The 22,880-nt window shown below is 44.8% G+C and overlaps 6 protein-coding genes across 6 annotated transcripts; 3 read left to right on the forward strand and 3 right to left on the reverse strand.

Moving 5' to 3' along the window:
- Nucleotides 1-104: 104 nt before the first annotated feature.
- Nucleotides 105-1,178, reverse strand: H6S33_011545 (uncharacterized protein; the record flags this gene model as incomplete). The annotated part of the gene is made up of 1 exon (XM_044842919.1): nt 105-1,178. The coding sequence occupies one exon, from the start codon at nt 1,176-1,178 to the stop codon at nt 105-107; it is 1,074 nt and encodes a 357-aa protein (XP_044696313.1).
- A 766-nt stretch (nt 1,179-1,944) lies between these two features.
- Nucleotides 1,945-2,594, reverse strand: H6S33_011546 (uncharacterized protein; the record flags this gene model as incomplete). The annotated part of the gene is made up of 3 exons (XM_044842920.1): nt 1,945-2,103; nt 2,160-2,495; nt 2,556-2,594. The coding sequence occupies 3 exons, from the start codon at nt 2,592-2,594 to the stop codon at nt 1,945-1,947; spliced, it is 534 nt and encodes a 177-aa protein (XP_044696314.1).
- Nucleotides 2,595-2,990: 396 nt separating this feature from the next.
- H6S33_011547 (uncharacterized protein) lies at nt 2,991-4,661 on the forward strand (the record flags this gene model as incomplete). The annotated part of the gene is made up of 5 exons (XM_044842921.1): nt 2,991-2,999; nt 3,101-3,137; nt 3,193-3,284; nt 3,350-3,587; nt 3,739-4,661. The coding sequence occupies 5 exons, from the start codon at nt 2,991-2,993 to the stop codon at nt 4,659-4,661; spliced, it is 1,299 nt and encodes a 432-aa protein (XP_044696315.1).
- An 8,404-nt stretch (nt 4,662-13,065) lies between these two features.
- On the reverse strand, nt 13,066-15,180 carry H6S33_011548 (uncharacterized protein; the record flags this gene model as incomplete). Its single annotated transcript, XM_044842922.1, has 7 exons — nt 13,066-13,565; nt 13,624-13,773; nt 13,840-14,052; nt 14,115-14,182; nt 14,237-14,498; nt 14,970-15,033; nt 15,106-15,180. The coding sequence occupies 7 exons, from the start codon at nt 15,178-15,180 to the stop codon at nt 13,066-13,068; spliced, it is 1,332 nt and encodes a 443-aa protein (XP_044696316.1).
- An 814-nt stretch (nt 15,181-15,994) lies between these two features.
- H6S33_011549 (uncharacterized protein) lies at nt 15,995-17,351 on the forward strand (the record flags this gene model as incomplete). The annotated part of the gene is made up of 6 exons (XM_044842923.1): nt 15,995-16,131; nt 16,226-16,298; nt 16,352-16,456; nt 16,512-16,968; nt 17,025-17,231; nt 17,308-17,351. 6 exons carry the CDS (start codon nt 15,995-15,997, stop codon nt 17,349-17,351), a joined length of 1,023 nt encoding a protein of 340 aa, XP_044696317.1.
- A 2,290-nt stretch (nt 17,352-19,641) lies between these two features.
- H6S33_011550 (uncharacterized protein) lies at nt 19,642-20,508 on the forward strand (the record flags this gene model as incomplete). Its single annotated transcript, XM_044842924.1, has 7 exons — nt 19,642-19,754; nt 19,816-19,831; nt 19,904-20,023; nt 20,081-20,088; nt 20,154-20,228; nt 20,288-20,346; nt 20,399-20,508. The coding sequence occupies 7 exons, from the start codon at nt 19,642-19,644 to the stop codon at nt 20,506-20,508; spliced, it is 501 nt and encodes a 166-aa protein (XP_044696318.1).
- Nucleotides 20,509-22,880: the final 2,372 nt, after the last annotated feature.

Below are 22,880 nucleotides of genomic sequence, written 5' to 3' on the forward strand. Positions count from 1 at the left end.
TCATGTGCAAAGACCTAGCCATAGCAGTGTTTGGATATATGTGCGTATCGAGGTTATCTATTTCGATAGGCTACTTATATATATGGTGGATACATGATGTATTATTAGGAGTTCCCTCCCACTGTCTCTATCTTGATCGGGGGCATCTTCCTCCAGACCCCGACCCCGTTCCAATCCCCGCCGAGATCCCCCTTCTGCCCACTCACATCCTCTCTCCATCCCATTGGCGCCCCCACAACCTCTTTCCATGGTATCATGATATCCCCGATCCGTATCACCCTCAACCCCTCCATACTGCGCTCCACCTTCCTCGTCAATAACGCGTACTCCGCCACGATCTCTCTATACCTCACCGAATCCCCACTCCACCTATACCCTTCCCTCCCCAGGTTCAGCCCCTCATCCTGCCCCCCCATCAACGTGATCCCCAACTCCCGCAGCACCGGCAACCGGCACACAAACCCCAAGAAATTATCAAACCGATGATAACTCGGCCACGCCGCCGAATACACCACCCTCGCCAGGTTCGGAAATATCCCCGGCTTCATGAGCGCCACCCCCGGGCACTGCGTCGGGCTGTGGTGGAAGTGCGCATCGTCGCTCTCATACATTAGGCGGAAGCAGCCATCCTCCACCACCAGCAGGCGCACGGGGCACACGCGCAGCAGCAGCATCTTGAGCTCGTTGTCGTCGTCCAGCAGGCTCACCTTCAGCGCCTGCAGCGTGTCGAGGTTGTAGCTCCACTTTGCGCACTTCTCGCGGACGGAGGACGCGGGGCGCGGCAGCGAGAGCGTTAGGGACGAGGCGCGCAGCTCCCAAAGGAGCTTTTTGAGCTCGAGGCCGTTCTTGGACTCGTTCCAGTTGTGCTCGAAGTTGATGGTCACGTGGGTGATTGTTGGCTGGAGCTGGTGGGTGCGCACGAAGTCGCGCAGGCGGGTGATGGTGGTGGTGGAGGTGCTGTATTCTAGCTCGAGGCGGATGGAGGCGAAGAGGGGGTGGAAGCAGATGGAGTGCAGGCGGTGGCAGGTGAGGCTGAGGTTCTTGAGCGTGGGGAAGTCAGAGTCGGAGTTGAGGTCACCAAGGGGGGAGATGTAGTCGACGATTTGGACTAGGAGCTCTGTGGCTAGGGAATCTAGAGAGATCATTTTCGAGGTGGGAGGATAAATTGATATTGACATCTTGCAGACTATAAGCTGTGTGGAGGCCAAATATATATCGGGTGGGTATTGGGTGTAGGTTCCATAAAGCTCTATTAACGTCGGAGATTTACTTTAGGAGATTTTAGAGCACAGGATTGAAGTATATTGGATATATTGGTTGAGCTTGCCGTCGTGAAGTCAAATCAGAACATGATCGCATGTCGTCAACCGGTAATTACTACAGATCGGCAGCAGGGTTAGGGTTCAGTCAGATCTTTAGGGATAAGTGCCGGTACCTAATATCATGAGTATTATAATCGTATTAATTCAGCAGCACTGAGAGAATTAGATATTTAATATCAAGAGCTAGACTATATCATGGTCTCATTTTGGTAGCTTTATTCTACTACATCATGCAGTGTCGCCGAATATCTGGATATTTGTGCGATAACTGCCCTGGTTCAGTGGAATCTTTTTAGGACAAAGAAGTACTATTGCCGAGATCTCTTGTCGTTCAAAGTGTAAGAGCATATTTACATGCGCCTGGTTTAGTGAATCGCATGAGAATAAGTCTTTGTTAATTACCCCGGCCTTGGCCGCCAAGTACCTTCAAATTACAACAAAAAACGTTCCGTTGTCAAAACGCCAGAAAGATGAGAAACGCCTCACTGAACTCCCAATGGTATACATGATTGACTGAAGCACCAATAGAAACCTATATCATCCGGTATATATTCTTCACTGCATGGCACACATAATACGTTAGCCACTCATGATCCAGCAACTTCAAAAACACATTGAAAGGTTACGCACGCTCCAATCCTTCCACTGCAGTTTCAGGTAGCTCGGCAACTACCACGCCTGGCCTGCCAGAAACTACCGAAAAGCTTGGTATTACGGAGTTTGGTGCTATTACAGTCCCCTCCTCTATTCTTACGCAGTCCTTGATGATCGTAAACTTTCCCTAATCGCACTATTAGTCTCGGTAATCCCAATGATACCACCTAGGGGGTAACTTACAATCACACAATCCTTGGAAATATGGACATAGCTTCCAATCAGCGCCGCCTCAACGACACTCCCCTCACCAACAAAAACGTGGTCCCCAATCTTCATCGGGTAATAGCTATAAATACCCCGAGCAATCTTCCCCGGCGGCCGTAGCACGCTACTTCGTGACAAGAAGCAGTAACGGCCGACCGCAATCGCAACATTCCCGGATTGCTGGCCTGGGGCAACTGTCCGGCGAAGATCGCCGCGGATGGTACAGTCGGCTTGGATTATGGTCTTACCACCGAGAATGATGTTTTGGGAGCCAAGGATTACGGACTTTCGGGAGACTTTGTTGCCAGTGTCCTACGGAGGGATTAGCTCAGGATTCCGGGGAGGTTGAAAAGTGACTGCTGTATGACATACCGTCTCGATGTACTCTCCCTTGATCTGCTTTGGCGGCATGATAGGCTGAGCTTAGGAACTTTAGTTTTGGGGATTGACTAGCTAGCTAAGGGTTAATCCGGACAGACCTACTGTAGTGTTAATTGGTAGTTTATATTATTTCGACCCCAATAAATAATAGAGAGACCTTGCAAGGTTTCGTCGATATCTGCGGACAGTACTTTACGCGTCGTTGTCCACCAACGGTTTCTCATGCAGGCAAGCATCCATGCACAATGATTAAGCAGGGTAAGCAACACAACGCAGCGCCGTGTGTAACATCCCACCCTGGCCTGCGGGGTGCTCTCGCAAAACAACTTCTGAAAACGAAACATACTCATACCTTCGTTCCAAACAGAATTTTTAGCATCGTTTCTTCTCCTAGGAACTGTATTTTTCTCTCACACAGCTTACACAATGCTCCCAGTACCCCTTTTCCAGCTACAATGCGGTTTGTTTAACCACTCTCTGGGGTAGCATATGACTAGGTGCATGGAGAGCTTGGTCAGCGAGAGCTAACGTCATAGGTGGGGTTTATTAAAGGCACCAACTCCTATGATTGGGGTGAGTCTACCAAAAATATCTCAACTCCACCGAATTCGATGCTAATGTCAAAAAGGCAAAATTGGAAACGATTCGGCTGCTGCCCGCTTCGCCGCTGCGACGACGCAGTCAGGCTTCAAGATTGAGGAATCCAAGCCATATGCTGAAGTATGATCTCCATAAAGAAAGAATAATTTTGGGAGAGTATATCTGACAATCTACGTAACAAGTAGCTCTGGATGGGAACTCATCCTTCAAACCCCTCGAAAGATGTGACGTCTGGTCGTACACTCTTGGACCTTGTCACGGAGAATAAAGCTCTCCTCTCCACCGCCGTCTCAGAAATATACGGAGATAAACTCCCGTTTCTTTTCAAAGTTCTTTCGATCCAGAAGGCGCTCAGTATCCAGGCACATCCTGACAAGAAGCTTGCCGAAAGACTTCACAAGCAAGATCCCAAGAACTACCCTGGTAAGTTGTTATTTAAGGTCATATTTTTAGGAGATTTTCAAAGTGAAAGAGGCCAATTGGAGGCCAATTGGAGGCCAATCCTTTAATTCCAGTCCTTTAGACATTTGCAAATGAACTTCGGACCTTACTAAACCGTTTCAATCAATTATAGATGATAACCATAAGCCTGAGATGGCAATCGCCGTCACCGCATTTGACGGTTTTTGCGGTTTCCGCCCTCTCGCAGAGATTTCCTCCTTCCTCCAATCTACTCCGGCGCTCCGCTCCCTTCTTTCCGAAGACGTCTGTGATGCATTCACTTCCACCGTAGCATCTACATCTTCGGATGATGTTACCACCAACAAAGTCGCACTAAAAGAGCTCTTCTCAGCACTCATGAACACCCCCGAGTCCCGCATTGCCGAGTTCGCCCCAAAGCTTGTAGGCCAAGCCAAGGAGTGCCCAGGAAACTTTGGTGGAGAGGAATATGGTGGTCCTAAGCTGGCACAACTCATAGTACGCCTTAACGAGCAATTCCCCGACGACATTGGCCTTTTCTGCACATTCTTCCTCAACTATGTTGAACTATCACCCGGGGAAGCAATCTTCCTCAAGGCAGATGATCCACACGCATACCTCTCGGGTGATATCATTGAGTGCATGGCTGCTTCCGATAACGTTGTCCGTGCTGGGTTTACCCCGAAATTCAAGGACGTTCCTAACCTTGTCGATATGCTCACATACTCCTATGCGCCTATCTCCGAACAGAAGATGAAACCACAAGTATACGCAGGGGGTTCAAACCACGCAGCCGCAGAACCCACAAGTATATTATATGACCCGCCGATTGATGAGTTCAGTGTTATCAAGACTGAACTGAAGGAAGGGCAGGCGGAGACATTCGAGCCGATTGAAGGGCCGAGTATTGTGATTTGTACTAGTGGTGGTGGCCAAATCTCTGTGGGTCCAAAGAAGGAGAAGGTGGAAAGGGGACATGTGTATTTTGTGGGTGCGACTGCCAAGGTTGTACTTACTGCGGAGGAAGGCCAGGCGGAACCATTTATCACGTTCAGGGCATTTACGGAGGTGAAGTAAGCTAGATAATCTGCCTCTGAGGAGTGAATGAAAGCGGACTAAGCATTGTAAAGACCATTGGGTGGTATTTCTGGGGCATTGAAATGTTTATGAAAATATTACTTCTGTATTTTGTGTCAATATCCACGGGGCATATGACGGCCAGGAAGACCATGGCTACATATCCGAAATATACCATAGCCGGTATCAGCGCAACTATTCCGATCTTGGTGTTGGTCGTTAGGGAACTTACTCGGTTAATGCATTATTGATATTATTTTCTGGCTTCCGAGCCTAGGCGATATGCAGTCGTCACTATTAGTCATTTTCATGTCAATACAATAGTGGATGGTGGAAGCTTATGATATTTCGGCATGGCAAGAATTTTATGGGTACATAAAGACCCCCCTATGGTATAGTGCATGTAGCCAACTACACACTTGCGAAAAACAAGTCTGTCCCTTAATCCGATGCTACGAAGTACCAAAACGGACAGATTTGATATTCTCGCTAGTGCTCCTATAAACAGCAATTGATTACGTACTAGGAACGAGTGATTAACTATGACGACAGATCGCTGCCTTACATGGAATGCATAGTAGGCTCGTTACATATAGGGTAAAAAGGACAATCGATTATACAGGACAGCGCGGTGCGCAGTCTTACCATAAATTAATATGATCTCCACCACGAACCTACCATGTGCATCATCCACTACCTCACCACCACTACCGGCCTGCCATCCTAAGGAAATGAAGACTATGTAGAAGGATTTAGAGCCACAAACTCTGCTACAAGAGTAGTCGAACTTTCCACTCGTTGCCTCTAGGTATGTTTTATAAGCGGGGCGCGGGGGGCGCGGGGCAGAAAGCTGGCCATATATGCTCTATATGGCGTTGACGTATAGGTTACCAATTGACCGCGTTATATCGAATCTGGTTAGTTTCTAACGAGTGATCACCAGTGACGATAGCCGTTATATATATGCATACTACATGTGACTTGCTTTCTGCCCCACACCCACCGCCTGTCGAATGCCCCTCACACGTCGAAAACATAGAATAAGCATTCAATATCAGGGCTTCGTTTGAGGAGTTAATTAACCCTACACCCAGCTCTAGTCTCACCATTTAATTGAATCAACCACGGGCCTCTTAGCCGTGGCACACAGAAAGAGAAATAATTACAGCAAGATTTAAGGGGGGAAGTTTTAGTTAGTAGAGGTAGGCACAGAGGCTCATGAAGTTGTTTGTTTGCCCAAGCTAGGGCCTGGGTGCGCTATACTCGTGTTGTAGGAGACAATAGGCCATAGAAGATTGGAAACAGTTTGAAAACCTTTGACATAAAATATCTTACGCTCTAAACTGCATATATGCCTGTGATAGAATGGGTCGGTGATAGTGTGCTCCATGAGCCGGAAGCTCGGGCCCAGTGAGCCTCACCCTCCAGCGAGCCTGTGCCGGCTTGAGCCGTTTTCTCTATAGTAAGGCTCGAGCTTAGGCTCGAGCTCAGTTTATTTACTTTGAGCTAGGCTCTAGAAGCTATAAAAGAAGCAAAAAGGAGATTTCTACCCACTTGAATACTCAGTTAAATAATTAATCCCCTCTCACAGTATTACTCCATGAAACGAAGCCTATATCTACCATTTTGCTACACTTGGTGCAAGGATAACCTGTTTTTTGTATCATTGACCTCCGGCTCGGGCCAGTTTACGAGCCTGTCACCAAAGCTCGAGCCTTGCGGGCCTCTTTCTCCCAGGAGCCGAGCCAGCTCGAGCTTATATGTCGGCTCGACTCGAACCGGCTCATGGACCACATTAGGACTCCGACTCGGTGGCCCAGGGCCGGTGATAACCACGGGAGTATCCATAGCTACCTTCATATTTAGTTACTGTACCTACAGGTTGGTACGTGCATGTAAGCTATAACTCCTACATAAGCGTTACAAAAACAGTGATTCTATCATTGTATATATACATGTATACAAGTGGTCAGTGCTAGCAAAATCCACAGCACGCAACCACCTATAAGAGCTACATCACTGGGGCGGCAGTGGTACCAGGGATGACTTATATTCTGTTTGATGTTTTTGATATGTACCGCTCACAGGATGGACTGGAAGACGCTGGGCCGACAGCGGCGTAAGGTTTAGTTTACGTATGTAGGGCGTTTGTGCTTAAGAATACAGCTGCCTGTGTTTAAGAATACTGTTTGTGCTTATGAATGCCTGTTGATGTTAGTGAAAGACGTTGTTCTTAATGGGTACTTGGCCGATTTTGGGGTGGGGACTAAACGTTAGTAGAAACTCAAATAACGCGAAAATGAAGGTTCCCAGTAGTATTGCTTATTCCTGGTAAGAGCAAGACTTATCTTAAAAAAGTATCGGCTTATTTTTATATATACATATCGTATTGTGTCACGCGTTGTTTTATGTTTCTCCTACCAATACATGTAGATACATATATTGGTTTGAACGCGTACGAAGCTTGACATCACTCCATGCAATATCTTTTTCCTCGTAACTCAAGATGAACGGTTTTTCAATTTTAATTTTCACTTCTTCATAATTTACACATAACATAACATATCACTCTTTGACAAGGAATCGTACGTAATCTGGCTAAATATTGTTGTAATATATCGCTATCGCGGTAGTTATACAGGTTCGGTGATCAGTACTAGCGAAATTTCGAAATCCGGAGCACGCGATCATCTGTAAAAGCTGTTTCCTCTCTTCCCTCTTTCTTCTTCTCCTTCTTCTCCTTCTTCGTATTAGAACGATTTCTCTATCTATATCCAGTGTGTGTGGACTCCCTCCTCATATTTTAAACTCATCCCTTCGACAAAATTAAAACGATCGGAAGCTTCGAAGGAATTAAATAGCAGAATTCTCAAACCAACATGTTGCATCCACCCGGCGTTATGACGCCGGCTATAGTGGCCATGGTACCATTCCATATCGAGTTCTTATGGCCACCTATGTAAACAAGTTCTGATTATGTTCGATATTTTTAATTTCTACCGCTCACGAGAAGGGCTGCCAGACGTCGGACCGATGGAGGTGTAAGGTTTGCGTATGTAGGGTATTTGTGCTTAAGGATGTCGTGTTTTTAATGGATTGACTTGAACGAAGCCTGACATCACTGCATGTATTGTCTTTTTCCTCGTAATTCAAGGCGATTAGTCTTCCAATTTTCGCTTACTTCTTTAGGCATAACATAACATACGCGTATAACTCTTCGAAAAGGACTCGTACGTAATCGGGCTAAATATTTTTGTAGTATATATATGGCTGTACGTAATTTGTTTATACAGCTGGTGATCAGTACTAGCGAAATCCGGAGCCTACGATCAGCTATAAAAGCTATACTTTAGTTTGACCGTTCCCCTCTTCCCTTTCACTTCTTCTTGATATGATATTAGATCGACCTTCTTTATCTATTATCTATACATGCCCAGTATTTACTGTGTGGATTCCTTCATCATAATACCTAAACTCTCTAGACAAAACGATCATGTTTCATCCACCCGGTGCTGCATCACCAGCTCTGATAGCCTTGGTACCGTTCTCTGTCATGTTCTTCTGGCTTCATATATAAACAAGTTATACTAAGATGCTCATAATGTTAGTGGATCGCCGAAGGGTCGATTTTCTTCCCAACACTGACTCTACACATATTCGATATTTTTAATATGAGTCGCTCACGAGATGGGCTGCCAGACGCCGGACCGATGGAGGTGTGAGGTTCTCATTTATACTTAAGAATATCGTATTTTTTCTACCAATAGATTGGTTTGAGCGAAGCCCGAAATCACTCGTTTTCTCGTATTTAAGGCGATTGGTTTTTTAATTTCAAGTTTCACTTATTGCTTTAGGCATGACATAATATATAACCCTTCGACAAGGACTTGTACGTAAGTCGAGGATAAATACCGATTAATTACGTCTGGGCAGCTTGTAATATGGCTGTAATTAATTGTATATACATGCACCTGGTGATCAGTACTAGTGAAATCTGCGGCACGCGATCGTCTATAAAAGCTGTTTCCCGGCCCTCTTCACCTCTTTCTTCCTCATATTAGAACGACTTTCTCTGTTACTTGCACTCAGTGTGCGTGGACTCCCTCGTCATATCCTAAACCCAGGCCCTTTGATCAGGAGAAAATAGCAGAATTCTGAAACCGACATGTTTACACCCGGCGTTTTAACAACAATTCATATAGGACTAGTAATTTTCTCCGCCCAGTTCTTATGGCTCCATATGTAATAAGTTATACTAAGATGCTTGTGTTAGTGGATCTTCGAAGGGTCGATACTCGCACCATTATCGACTGTGATGGCGTTCGATGCTTTTAATTTCTACCGCTCACGAGATGGGTTGCCAGATGCCGAACCGACAAAGGTGTGAGATTTGTGTATGGAGTGCGTTTATGCTTAAGAACATCCTGGTTCTTTTTTTTTTCTCTTTTTTTTCTCTTACCAATTGATTGGTTTGAACGAAGCCCGACATCACTGCATATAATGTCGTTTTCTCGTAGTTTAAGGAGGTTGATTTTCAATTTCAAGTTCCATTATTGCTTTGGGCATGACATAGTAGATATATACATGTAGCTCTTCAACAAGGTCTACTTGTACGTATAAGTCAAGCTAGGCTAAATATTGATTACGTCCGAGCTTGTAATTTTTGTAAGTACATGTAGTGATCAGCTAGTACTAGTACACGTGAAATCAGCAACACGCAATCAAATTATCTATAAAAGCTGTTTCCCCTCTTCCACTCTTTCTTCTTTTTCATAATACAACGACCTTCTCTGTTGTCTATATCCCGTGTGTGTGGACTCCCTCATCATACCCTGAACACTCTTCGATCAGGAGGAAATAGCAGAATTCTCAAACCGGCATGTTTGCACCTCCTGTGTCACCAGCTCTGATGGCAGTAGTACTGTTCTCCGTCAAATTCTTATGGCTCCCTATATGAACAACATACTAAAACGCTAGTATTAGTGGTGCTTCACTAGGGCGGTAGGGATAACAGGGGAGACTTATATCTTATTCGATGTTTTCAATATGTACCGCTCACGAGATGGGCTGGAAGACGCCAGTCCGACAGAGACATGAGATGCATGTAGAGTTTTTGCGCTTGGTACTGTCGTAAGATTTGTACCAATTGGGGGGTGCACGCGGCCATGGGTCAGGCTCGTAATATGAGTATTTCGAGCCATGTAGAGTCCTTAAAAATGTTACGGTGCGAATTTTTATCCTTGGATTTTATCGTTGATCTTTTATTGATCCCTGTAGGCACAAGAATCTCATAATATATGGCGTAAACGGGCCCGGGCTTACTAGTATAACTAAGAATACATTTAGTGTTGGGCACGAGGCGCTCGAGCGTCGGGCTCAAGTTTTAGGCTCGAACACCTCGAGCTCTTCTTCTTACGAGTCCAAGTCAGCTCGAGCCAATATTGGAAAAGCCCGAGCTTAGGCTCGAGCTTTTTGGATCATTAGTAATAGGTTGATTATGGCAAAATTGGATAGTATAACAAAGATAAATCCTCTGAGTTACAAGTACAGCGATTCACAGGCATTTGGCGAATACACCCATTTGACGAACAGGGGTCACGGCCAATAAGAATCAGGATATCTTAGTCAAACTCGCAGTTTGACTGGTTGCTGGCTGGTTGCTACATACAAATTCGCCAAATGGGTGTATTCGCCAAATGCCTGTGAATCGCTGTAGTCCTTAAAAAATGAAAAGTATATCGAGATGACTATTTTTAGCTATATGAATTAGAGCTCGAGCATAAACTCGAGCCCAGTGTGATCCACGAGGCCGAGCAGCCTTGCGGCTTTGCTTCGAGACCATGACCTCGAGGCCGGACGATACCGAGAGCTTACAAGGCCAAGAAAGCTCGAAACCACCAATCTGATAGGCCTCGAGGTGCCTCGAGGCCGCCAAGCTCGAGTATATCTTTGAATATAGCACAGACTCAGGTTGGTATCGCACTAAGTTAGGTATCGACTCACTATTATCACCCAAAGTTCCTGTATTGGCGGTCTCGAGACACCTCGAGACACCTCGAGGCCACCCCCCCCGAAACCCCGAGACCAGGAAAGGCCAATGTTAAGCAAAGCCGAGCGGCCTCGGTACTGCTCTCCGTTCTCGCCTCGAGTGGCCTCGTGGACCACATTACTCGAGCCATACTCCCGAGCTCGAACATTCTGAGCCTTTGTTTGCACAATCCGAGCCAGCTCGAGCTCTATGTCAGGCTCGTCTCGAACAGACTCATGTCCAACACTAAATATATTATAGTCATATCAGTGGTATATATACAAGGCGACATACATATTGCTTACGAGAGGCCACGAGTAAGAATCTTTCAAAATTCACATTCATATAACTAGAGTCGCTTCGGATTTTAATCAGTTTGGAATACTCATGAGCTTTAAAAATGATAATGACGGCGTTACATTTAAAAATTCTCCTAAAGCCACTTCTTTTTGAGGCAACTTGAGATCAATCGCCTGTCGCCTCGGCAGGGTACGTTTGATTATATGACAAGCTCGAAAATCTTTCTCTTATAATTAGAAGCTCATGAAATAGACGAGACGAGCGGCCCAGGCCTCCCATTAGACAGGCGAGAGGAGCTCATGCCTTGGCTCGCCTCAAATAGGTTTATGGGTCACTAGCTATAGATGCGGGAAATTGTGAGAGCATTCTAAACATAAAAATTCAACTTCAACTCTACCGAAAATATTGGTGAGATTAATACTTTACCGCCCGAAGGGGTAAAAAAATAAGCGTTATATAAGTCTTAAATAAGGCTTGAATAAGGGTTTTTTTAGAGTATAATACTTATCCATTTTTTAAGTCTCCAGTAATAAACTCAGACCAATAAGCGTTATCTCAAATAAGGATAATTTCGGATTTTAAGGCTTTTTCGGATTTTAAGACTTTTTCGGATTTTAAGGCTTTTTGGGTTTTAAGGCTTATGCATTTCTTAAGCTAATATAAGACTTATTTTTGAATAAGGATATGTTTAAGGTGGCGATAAAAAGAAGAAAGGGGGTTGAACCCAGGGCCTTGTAGGTAGCATGTACCTCATGCTACCCACTGAGCCATGGGAGAACTGAAATTCCGGTGCTGGAAGTAATATATGGCCAATATAATGCGAATTTTTAAGCCTTATACAAACATTATCCACCGAAAAGCCTTAAAAAAGCCTTATGTGATGAATAAGGGAGATCTAGTATAAAGGCTTCAGCTATTTGATAACAATTATCTAAGTTTAATAGTTATTCGTAGAATAAGCCATATACATGTATGTGCCTTATTTTGCATCAACCCTTACCCAGCAAAGAGCCTTATATCAAATTAACACTAATATCACCCTTTTTCGTCAAAAAGCGCTTAGTTAAGCATTATTTGACAGTAAATCGTTACTGGAGGCTTATATCTTTATATATCCGGGCGGTAATGTAATACACACGCCCAGTATGGAGCGGTAAATGTGTCAAAAGTAATTTTACCAACGGTAGTAAATTATTTACCACCGGTGGTATCAGTACTGGATTTCAGTCATTGTGTCTGCACGCTATAGCGCTATCCTACATTAGTACATTTCCCACCGGTATAAACACTAGGTTTCGGTCTTTATGCTGCGCTATACTACATAAGTAAATGTTCGATCATTAATGCCAAAACTTATGAAAATTTCCCACCGGTGGACAATTTTCATATATATTGGCATTATATAGCCCCTTTTAGCCAAAAGGTCTGTAAAAATTAGGATTATAGGTATAGATACTGGTATTATTTTCACCACCGGTGGTAAAATAATTTACTACCGTTGGTAAAATTACTTTTGACACATTTACCGCCCCATATCCCAGTATATAAACGTGCTACGAATCGAATTTTACTTATGTTTAGCAGAAACTGTATATAAAGACCTCTTAACAATATGTCGGTGTGTGACTGCAGGTTGGATCAGGTCAGTGGTATTTGTCAAGTACCTTTTTCTGTCTTTATTCCTTTTCTATCATATTGGCATATGATGATAGTTAAAACATGAGCAATCACTCGCAAGCAATGCGCCAAGACATCGCACTACAGGATGCCACCATCCGGACTTCCATGTACCGCATGCATGCGCAACTTGGGACGTTTCGATATGTTTAAGATGCCAGAACTTTCTTGTTCAGGGCAGCCCATGGGCTAAAGTTGAGGGGCTGATTTCACAAGAGAGAAGTCACTCAATTATTTTTCAGCAAGTATAAAACTTTCTTTTTCTTTTTTTCTTTTTTGCACTGCGGAAAATTGAAGCCAGCTAAGGTAAATCAGAACAAGAAAGAAACACTTTTTAAGAGGAAAGAAAGAGACATTTTTAAAAGGAAATGAAAAGTAAAAGAAAAAATGGAAAAATTACTAGTTGCAAGGAAGGAAGAAAAATCCCCAAACGAAGAAGAGCGCGCCAAGCCCAGCAAAGCCGAAGAATACCATGTCCATGCCCATACTAGCAGCAGCCACAGGTACAGCGAAGCTGACTACCGCGGTGCCAACCCAATTTGCAACAAGAGCGATTGATTGTGCTGCTCCGATCGAGTTCCTGGGAACGTTGTTCGCAGCTACCATCCAAGGTAGTGGACCGAGCCCGATACTGAAGGAACCGACAAAGAAGAAGACCCCCACAGCTGACAAAACAGGGAAATTGTACATCATACCGCAGGCGAGGGTAAGCGCGAAAATTGTCATACCAATGATCGACGTTAGAAGCAGGGAGCGATGAGAAACCACGTCAAACAACGTAGAGGCACTAATCGTGATTATCAGATTGATTCCTGAAATCGCTGCGTTGAGACCTCCTGCATATTGTGGGAGCATGTTGCTCAAGATCGCAACTCCATACATAACCACAGCGTTGATACCTTATGAACTATTAGAACTACTTACACTTGAGCGAGGAAGGATCAGGGAGTAACTTACCGGTGAACTGCTGCGTAATCATGATCATAACAACTAGGGCGAATGAAACTCTGTGTTGCTTTTTTGTGACAAAATCAAAGAGCCCCGTTTCGGTATTATCGGCTTTTGCGGGTGTTCCCTCGAGTAACGGGTCATTCTCTGATGCTTGCTCTATAAATGAATTAGATCTAAACACAGGACATCAAAAAGATCAAAGAATATAAGAGTAGATCTTACCATTGCCAGTTGCTTCGCTAGGTCCAAAGGTATCGAACTCTTCACTAACGTTTTCAGTACCTCTCAAGGAAATCAAAGTTTTTTTCGCAAGTTCCTTGTCTCCGTTCTTGTAGAAAGTTTCCGGGGATTCGGTAACACCGATAAGCATTACTGCTTGCAATGCTCCCAAGGCAGACCCGGCGATCATCACAATTCTCCATGTATGTTCCGTGTCTGGGATAATTAGAACATAGAATTGACAAAAAAAGACAGCAGCTAATAATGTGACAACTTACTGCACCATGCGCCCAAAATCTGGGTGAGCAAAATCCCGACGTTGATAGTGACCTGTGTAGTCGCTCCACTGTAGTAAAGAGTTAGAGAATAAATCGAGAGAATTGAATCAAAGTAAACTTACAGCCTCCCTTTCGATCCTGGTGGGGCCAATTCGTTGATAAAAAGGGGAACAGCAACAGTAACGGCTCCTGCCGCAACTCCGGAGATCAATCTTCCGACAACCAAGAGAGTGACATCCTGGGCGACAGCCTTTACAAGCCCTCCAACGAAGTAGAGGAGCGAAGTTACGAAAACAGTTTTTTTGGGACCGATGTGCTGCAAGGTCTGAGAGGCAAGTAGGGCTCCAAAGAGCCCGCCAAGCGCGAAGACAGAACTTGCGACACCTAAACACATACTTATATTAGTTATTGCGTTTCCAAAACTAGCAGTAAAGGTGGAGAAAAAAATTACTCGATGAACTATTTAGGGGATGAGGAAAAGACAAAAAAAGAACGGGGGAAATAGTGGCAAACAGCCAGATAATAACGTATATGAATTATCCAGCGTTATAAAACGATGAAAGTCAATAAGATAGATGATATTGAGGAGACAAAAATCATCAGAATAGTGATAGTATTAATGAGAATGGTAACGACGAATATTATGAAAACAGAAAGCTAGATAATGAAATAGTTGCAGTGGATACATAAGTAGGGGATGTAATGAAAGTGATGAGAATAGAAAATAGTGGGCAGTGAAAGTAGCAGACAACGAAAAGAGTCAAGAATTGAGATGATGTGAAGAATTGAGGTGATGTGAATAATTAAGATAATATGAAAAATTAAGATAATATGAAGAATGAGTATGATACTGACCCAATTGAGCGTCATTGAGGCCAAGACTGCGCCTAATAGCATTTTCAGGCGCGTTGAGTTCAGCCTACAGCAGTAAATAGCAGGTTAGTATCTAGATGAAGTAAATGTGTATCAAAACTCATATCAGAGCACTTACGATAGAGAACCCAAAGAGTGTGGTTCCAAGTGCCAAGGTGATGATAGCAAAGCACAATGACCAAGTATAAGTCATCGTGAATGATTTTAAGAAGATGAAGTTGATGGGCAGGGAAAGTATGAAGATGAAATTATCGAAAATGAGAAGAAAGGAGGAAGAAGAAAGAGAAGGAGAGGGAGAAGAAGGGCTTAAATAGTAATTCGAGCTCGTGGGCGCCGAAAATCAACTTTAGTATAGTCTTGGAAAAAGTCCAGTCAGTGAGTGCATAAGCTGTGAGTTCCTCCCTTTCTTTCCGTGCGGGTCAGGAGTTGTGAGTTTTGATACTAAAATATGTAAAATATGTATACGCCTTCTCTACTATGCAGGCCTCACTCGCAGTTGTGAGAAGATGGGCGACGCGACGGTTGTAGCTCCATTTATGTATCTACTAAACTCTCCCCTCCCTGCCTGCAACAACGGGCAACGCAGCCAACAGCCTAATGTTACACAGAATCTCAGATCCCCATAACAACAAGCCACACAGGCGTTCCGCGGCTCTGTGACCGATTTTCCCGGTGGAATTGAATTAAGGCTGATTTGAGCTGCCAGCTTGAACATCATAGAAAAGTAGGTAGATACATTGGTACATATCGCTATCAACCCCACGATTTAGTTCCGCAAAAGTTCTGGCGTCGAAAAGTCCACTACACTTATTTTGGCCCCGGCCCTCAACTGATTGGTCGCATGCGATAGGGAGCAGCTCAACGTCGACAAGAAGCACGATCGCTGCGGAAACCCGGGTCTGCAAACCCACTGCCTGCCATACACCCACTACTGTTACCGTCTCGTCCACCACTTCCGCCCCGACCAGCGCCGTAGTTTTTCGTCGCGACAGCTTCGAGTGCACGATATGCCCCCTTATAGAAGTAAAGTTCGGGTTCTGGACCGTTACCAGATAATCGGGTTTATCTCTAGCGGTACATATGGTAGGGTCTACAAGGCAAGGAGTAAGCTTCCGGGAAATACAAAGGAGTTCGCCATCAAAAAGTAAGACTCGTTCTCCTTCTCGTTATATCTCATTTCGTTGCCCAAGTAAACGCGAACATTATCCTAATTTAGGTTTCTCCTCTGTCTACAATAGGTTCAAGCCGGACAAAGAAGGCGAAATTATACAGTACACGGGAATATCTCAATCTGCTTGTAGGGAAATGGCTGTGGGTATATTCCTCTACCTTCTAGGTAGCTTAAAGCTGACTCGGCGCTGTAGCTATGTAGTGAATTGGGTCACGAGAACATAATCCACCTACACGAGATCATACTGGAAGACAAGTGCATTTACATGGTCTTTGAGTACGCCGAACATGACCTTTTGGTACTGCATCCTGGTTAACGTGATAAATAATTACCATTTCGCTAATCATTCGCAGCAAATAGTTCACTTCCATTCGCACCCAGAACGTCGCCTAATACCGGAGGCGACTGTAAAATCTATTCTGTGGCAACTACTTAATGGCGTCTCCTATCTTCACCAGAACTGGGTTTTGCATCGAGATCTTAAACCAGCTAATATAATGGTGACCGCGGCGGGTGAGGTTAAGATAGGTGATTTGGGTCTGGCGAGACTATTCTGGAAACCATTACAGAGTCTGTACACCGGAGATAAGGTGGTTGTAACCATATGGTACAGAGCTCCTGAGCTATTGCTTGGTAGTAAACACTATACTGCAGCAATAGATCTTTGGGCTGTAGGATGTATTTTCGCTGAGCTATTGGCTCTCAGACCAATATTCAAGGGCGAGGAAGCCAAGATGGAGAAGAAAAGTACTGTGCCGTTTCAAAGAAACCAGATGCAGAAGATTATTGAGATACTTGGAATGCCTACCAGTAAGTTAACATCCCATTCACTCTCATCAGGACCGGAAACTTATAAAGTTTTATAGAGGAGAGATGGCCTGGTGTAGTCCAACAACCTGAGTTTGGTCAATTAAATAGTTTCAAGGCATCGCCGAATGTCCTTGAAGGGTGGTACCACAATATCGGCGCTACAAACGCATTAGGATTCCAACTTCTGTCAGGGCTGTTGAATTATGACCCGACGCAACGACTGACTGCGCAAGCAGCGCTGGAGCACCCATACTTTACTGAAGGTACCAAGTTGACTTTAAAGTAAAGCGTCCCCCGCCCTTTATATCTTGCAAGATCATGGCTTACGTTTTCAAACAGTGCATTTGAGAGCCAGTCAATTGAGTATCCTCACCGCAGAGTAAGTCAAGAAGACAACGACATATCATTACCAGGAACAAAGAGGAGCGGATTGCCGGACGATTCATTAGGGGGTTCTAGGAAGAGAATCAAGGAGGGCTGATTATCCCAGTGTTAAGAGATGGCGAGTTTGAAAAAAAAAAAAGATGAGTTAGCTAAAAACGATCGGTGGGATCAGAGTATATGTAGGTTATTGGAAAACTATTATAACATTAAATTTGTAACAATACTTTGTTTAGGGTACATTATATATTAGCTATATAGGGTGCGGCGTTCTTATGTTCTTACAGATAATATTTATCTAAATTCAAGAAAACATTGTGCGAAGTGCTGATGAGTGTTCCAAACGGAGGGGTGGTGGTGCACCGAGTGATTGCAACAGCAACCTGCGTCTTCTCTCCGCCAGTGTAGGTTTTTAAAGCACATGTAACGACCTGCCCCCCCCCCCCCCCCCACCCTCTCTTTCCCCCGCCTCCCCCGCAGCTAGCTGCAAGTAACAAACGGACCCCCCGGCAACTTCACCCCCGCATCACAGAATGACGGCTGGGCTAGTAGGTCACAGCTAACGGGTCAAGAAATCGGCGAATTTACATGTGCCTACATACATGTGTACTCGAGACTAGCAGCCAGTTCTACAGTGTATTATCTGAAAATTGCGTACTCCAATATCTCTCTTTACCTTAGGGCAAAGGGTATCGGCGACCCGCGTGACTGCTTATGAATATGGGCACAATACTACATGTAAACTCATCCCTACGAACAGCTCGCTGCTCATATTACGTGAGTGAGTATACATGGGATTTTATTTCTACCTTACTGCTGTCTCTTTTTCAATATCCCTTCTCTCTGTACACCTTGTTCTGGTCGTCCACATTCCACCGGACGCACCCATCTGTCTCTCAGTCCTACTCTAGATCTAGCTCCAGGGCTAACTCCTTATAGTTCCCAGTGTGGTCGAGACACCTCCACCTTGAGACCAGCCTCCAAAAACTTGAGGTCGGGCACAATCAGAGACGAATGAGGCCGAATGGCCTCAACGCATTCCCTAGCTTTCAGTGCATCCTCGCCTTGAACAGCTTCACCGACCACAGAAACGTCTCTATATAGCTTCATCTGTCTGTCTCTTTTCTACTTCCTCCCCTAGACTTCTCTCTCGAGATCTCCTCCACCTCTGTCCTATCCACTTCCCCCTCTGTATATCTTCCCTCTATCGTTGTTTTCCTTCTATACATGTACATAGGTTCTCTTCCATCCTCTCTCTGAGCTGCGCCTTTGATTAGCCTCTCTAAACACCCTCATGAGTCCCTTATACCTCTTCTTAATCCCGCCTCACTCACTCTTACACCTCTTTGAGTTCCTCTATATTCCCCTGCCGCACTTCCGTACTGTCTTGCACCGCCCTTTTGTCTTCCCTAGTATATACCCTTCTTGAGTTATGCCCGTTTCGTCTTTCTATCCTGCACTTAACCGAAAAAGAATATTAACAGAGAGCCGCAACCAATTAATCAGCGGAAGAGCTCTGGATTATAAGGAAACGGAAGTTTGCTCTCTCCGGTTCCTCACAGATCTAATAAACAATCCCGATCGGGAAGGACGCTAGGGGCCACTAAATCGGATGCAGTAGCAAATATTGAAGTCTACAAACGGTCCCAGATGAATACATGTATCTACATGTAGCTAGTCTACATTGGATATTTACAAAAAGAAAACAATCCAAGGATTTGGAGTTAGCTAAGAAGTTTTGAGCCGTATTCCATCTAATCTAATATTCAGCGACCTTGCAATATAATGCACTCAATATTCTCTTGTGGGCTATGGTGTAGGCCTAAAATGGCTGAATTGATCGTATTTACTATTCATATATTGAGGCTCAATTAATCCTCGGCACCGACGATATACGACGGTTGATGCTGTGCACGGCTTTGACAAATACGTGCATGGCAGTACACAGTGGTCGTTGAGCAGACGACGTTGTGACAAATGCTACACAGGGTTAGGGTCGGTTATCCCCCGATTCCAACTGGGGTTGGCCAGGGTAGTGAAAGATCGGACATGATGAGCAGGCATCTCGCTTATCAGTGGACTTGCCGAAGGAACATTCGATGACATATGACAGCATCCAGATCGCCGAGCTCGGGACGGGCTAACCCTTTCATCCGTCCTGGTCGAGTATTTCTTCTTCCTTTAAGACCCTTCTTCTTCTCACATATCTTCCTGCTTGCATCAGCCGCATTCAGATACATCCCATACACAAACACACACACAACAAAGAAATATCACACTTCACGCATCACAATGGCATCTGCTACTACTTTCTACGACTTGAAGCCTCTTGACTCCAAGGGCCAGGACTATGACTTCAACGAGCTCAAGGGCAAGGTCGTCCTGATTGTCAATGTTGCTAGCAAGTAATACACCCCTTTCTTCTTCCACTCTACTGCACAGGTTTGCTAACAAACGGTGGTACAGGTGTGGCTTCACTGGTGTAAGTAGATTCTGTTGTGAGGCGTGGAATCGAATAATAAATGAATACTGAACACCCAACCTTTCTCTATAGCAATACGAAGGCCTCGAGAAGATCTACGAGAAATATAAGGAGGATGGATTGGTCGTTCTCGGGTTCCCCTGCAACCAATTCGGTGGACAGGAGCCCGGCACTGCTGAGGAGATTCAGAACGTATGAGAAGCCATGTATTCCACTCATAAGATATAATTATGCTAACTCATTATTTAGTTCTGCACGTATGGAAACCCTCGTCTAATTCTAACAACTTATCCAAGTCCTGTTTTTCTAACTGTGTGTGAAGATTGAACTACGGTATCAAGTTTCCTATTCTTGGAAAGATCGACGTAAACGGTGACAAGGCTTCTCCGGTTTATGAGTATATACAACTTTCCCCCACTGCGATTTTTAACCATTACTGATATACTATTATCTCAGATACCTCAAGAGCCAGAAAGCCGGTCTGATGGGACTGAAAATGATCAAATGGAACTACGGTAAGCTCCACGTGCAGAACTTAGTCTCTAAACTCTCCTAACATCAGACCAGAGAAATTCCTCATCGGTAGAGACGGAAAGGTTGTTGAGCGCTGGGCCTCAACAACCAAGCCCGAGTCCTTGGCCACGGCCATCGAGAAGGAGTTGGCTAAAACAGCCTAGCTATCGAAGCTGTAGCTTCTGGTATTTGTAATACCGCTCTTTATTATACCTTGCAGCTTCTATTTCCTGTACACTAGCTTGTTTTCCTTCCTGGGTTCAGCCTTGAGCCGAAGCCATAATATCAATGCGTATTGCGTAATCATGTGTCCTTGAACCCTTGAATTTTGCACAGTCACCTGGAATATGCTATAAATTTGAAACCTGCGTGGTTTGGAAACAAACAGAAAAACTATGCCTTTTTACACCAGAGCCACCTCAAAGCGAGTTCTCGATACCGATAATAGAGGCTCTTCTTAATCAATCTTCCAAATGACGAATATCACGTTGATCCTGGTCCACAAGGTTCAAACCCGGCCTCCGGCAGGGACCACAGACGTTGACTTTGACTAATCTCTCAGCCCTGCAGCCCTGTCCGAGGGGTCTAGACCACGTCTAAATAGAGAAATACTAACTACATTTGACCTGGAAGCCGTTGGCTTCCGCCCGTGGGAAGGACCCACTGGGGACTTGCTCCGTCGAGCGATACCTTCTGTCGAGTGATACTTTGTGACGTTACATATGCATCGAACTCTACATGTACTCATGTTCAAAGTTCAAACCTACACAACCATAAGCTTTGCTATGGTGATCCAGTGACGGGCGTATAGCCGTGTCTCTCAAAGCTTAAACACCGTATATGTCTTTCCCCTTACATCAAAACCACTATCAGCTCTGTCAGCAATTAAGGCTCCATCAACGTTGCTCTGAGTCCTTGTGCAATTGAGAGAGGGCGCCAGAGCTAAATCCCGGTGGTACGGCTGCAAGAAAAAAGAAAGGAAAAGCAGCCAGGTATGTCCTACAGCCACACGGGGCTCAGAGAAGCGTTAGTCCGCGGAGGTTGACCTAACGGCGGTTACTCGTAAATACCTATGTACAGTTTCCGGTAAAATTATTGCGAAAATCAGAGCTAAAAGAGTGGATTTTGTTGGTCTGTGCTCGTAGCAAAAAATTCTTAAGGGCCAATAGGACTATCGGGTCACGGAGAACCCACTTTCGCAATAATTCTACCGGAATCTGTACAAAAAGAACGAAACAGTCAAACTGACCTTTCAAAGAGCATGACAGGACTGGGACCGGCGGAAGGGTACTGCTGTGTCCCAACCTGAGAGCCGTCAAGAACAGGATTCGAGGGGCAGCGTGCAGTTGAGGGGATGGAATCGGCCGTAAGATACGGATACGGCCATGACAGACCACCAGTACTACCCCGAATAGAGTGTGATCGCTGTGGCTTGGTGGGTCTGATGACTGCCTGGGAGCGGGCAAGTACCGGCGGAGGTCGGAAGCCCACCCGCAAGAGTACCTCGGGAGTGGCTGAAGTACATTTATCTAACTGACATGTGGGAGTGAGTGGCCTAGGCCCTACACACGCCCCCACGCTTCCCAGGAACTTATTACAATTTGTTGGTCTGTGAAATATCGAGTGTCCTATAACTGTAGAGCTAATAGGACTATATAAACATCTATTGACTACGTGGGCTTGCCGCGTGCCAAATGTAGATAAGATGTATCCCAAACTCACGATATCCACAGATTCAGTGTTTCTAAAGGCCGAAATGTAGTCTCTCCAGGACGTCTCGAGAGTCGAAGCCCGTGCTATTGGAAACAGCGATAACCTCAAACGTGAAGATATGCCCGGCCCAGATGCCGTATCATTTCATAAATAACACCCCCAGGGGCTATAGTTGCTTCACACCGACTCTCAATCAATTACAAATCCATACCTCAAACCAAGTAACGGACAGGGCCAAGCCTGGATACTATCAAAAAAGAATTGACTTGAACAAGTCATTGTCATTACCCCCCACCGTATTCCAGCTACATGATACGCATGTCGCTATCGATATAAATTATTAAGGTTATTTTTTATTCCTTCTCCACTCGTCAACTCCCTATCTCCCCCATCTCCCCCACCTCCCAACCACACACCATTATATCCACCCCTAGTTCCCTCCACTCTAATTATTCCAAACATAAGTCCGCCCCCCGTTTTAACAACGAAACGATACGGCTACCTTCATGTATATACAGAATACAGAGAAGCATGCATAGCTGCACAAAAGGGTAGTGATAAAAAAAAAGAAAAGAAAAAGAAAAACTCCACCCTCCTCCCCAAGCTCTCCTAAATCCCATCAATCATCGCGCCTGCCTACTACCTGCTTGCTCGCAAATTACAACAACAGTTACAAACGCAAAACGAGCAGGAAAAAACACCCAAACTCTCACACGCGCACACTCTCACAAAAGAGGGAAAAATGAAACAGTAAAGAGGGAAGAGGGTAGAAGAAAAATCTCATTGTAAAAAAAAAAGTGTAAAAAAAAACCCAACCAAATAG

The sequence above is a fragment of the Morchella sextelata genome (assembly GCF_020137385.1).
Source record: "Morchella sextelata strain SCLS chromosome Unknown scls_6, whole genome shotgun sequence".
In the NCBI taxonomy this organism is placed as follows: Eukaryota; Fungi; Ascomycota; class Pezizomycetes; order Pezizales; family Morchellaceae; genus Morchella; species Morchella sextelata.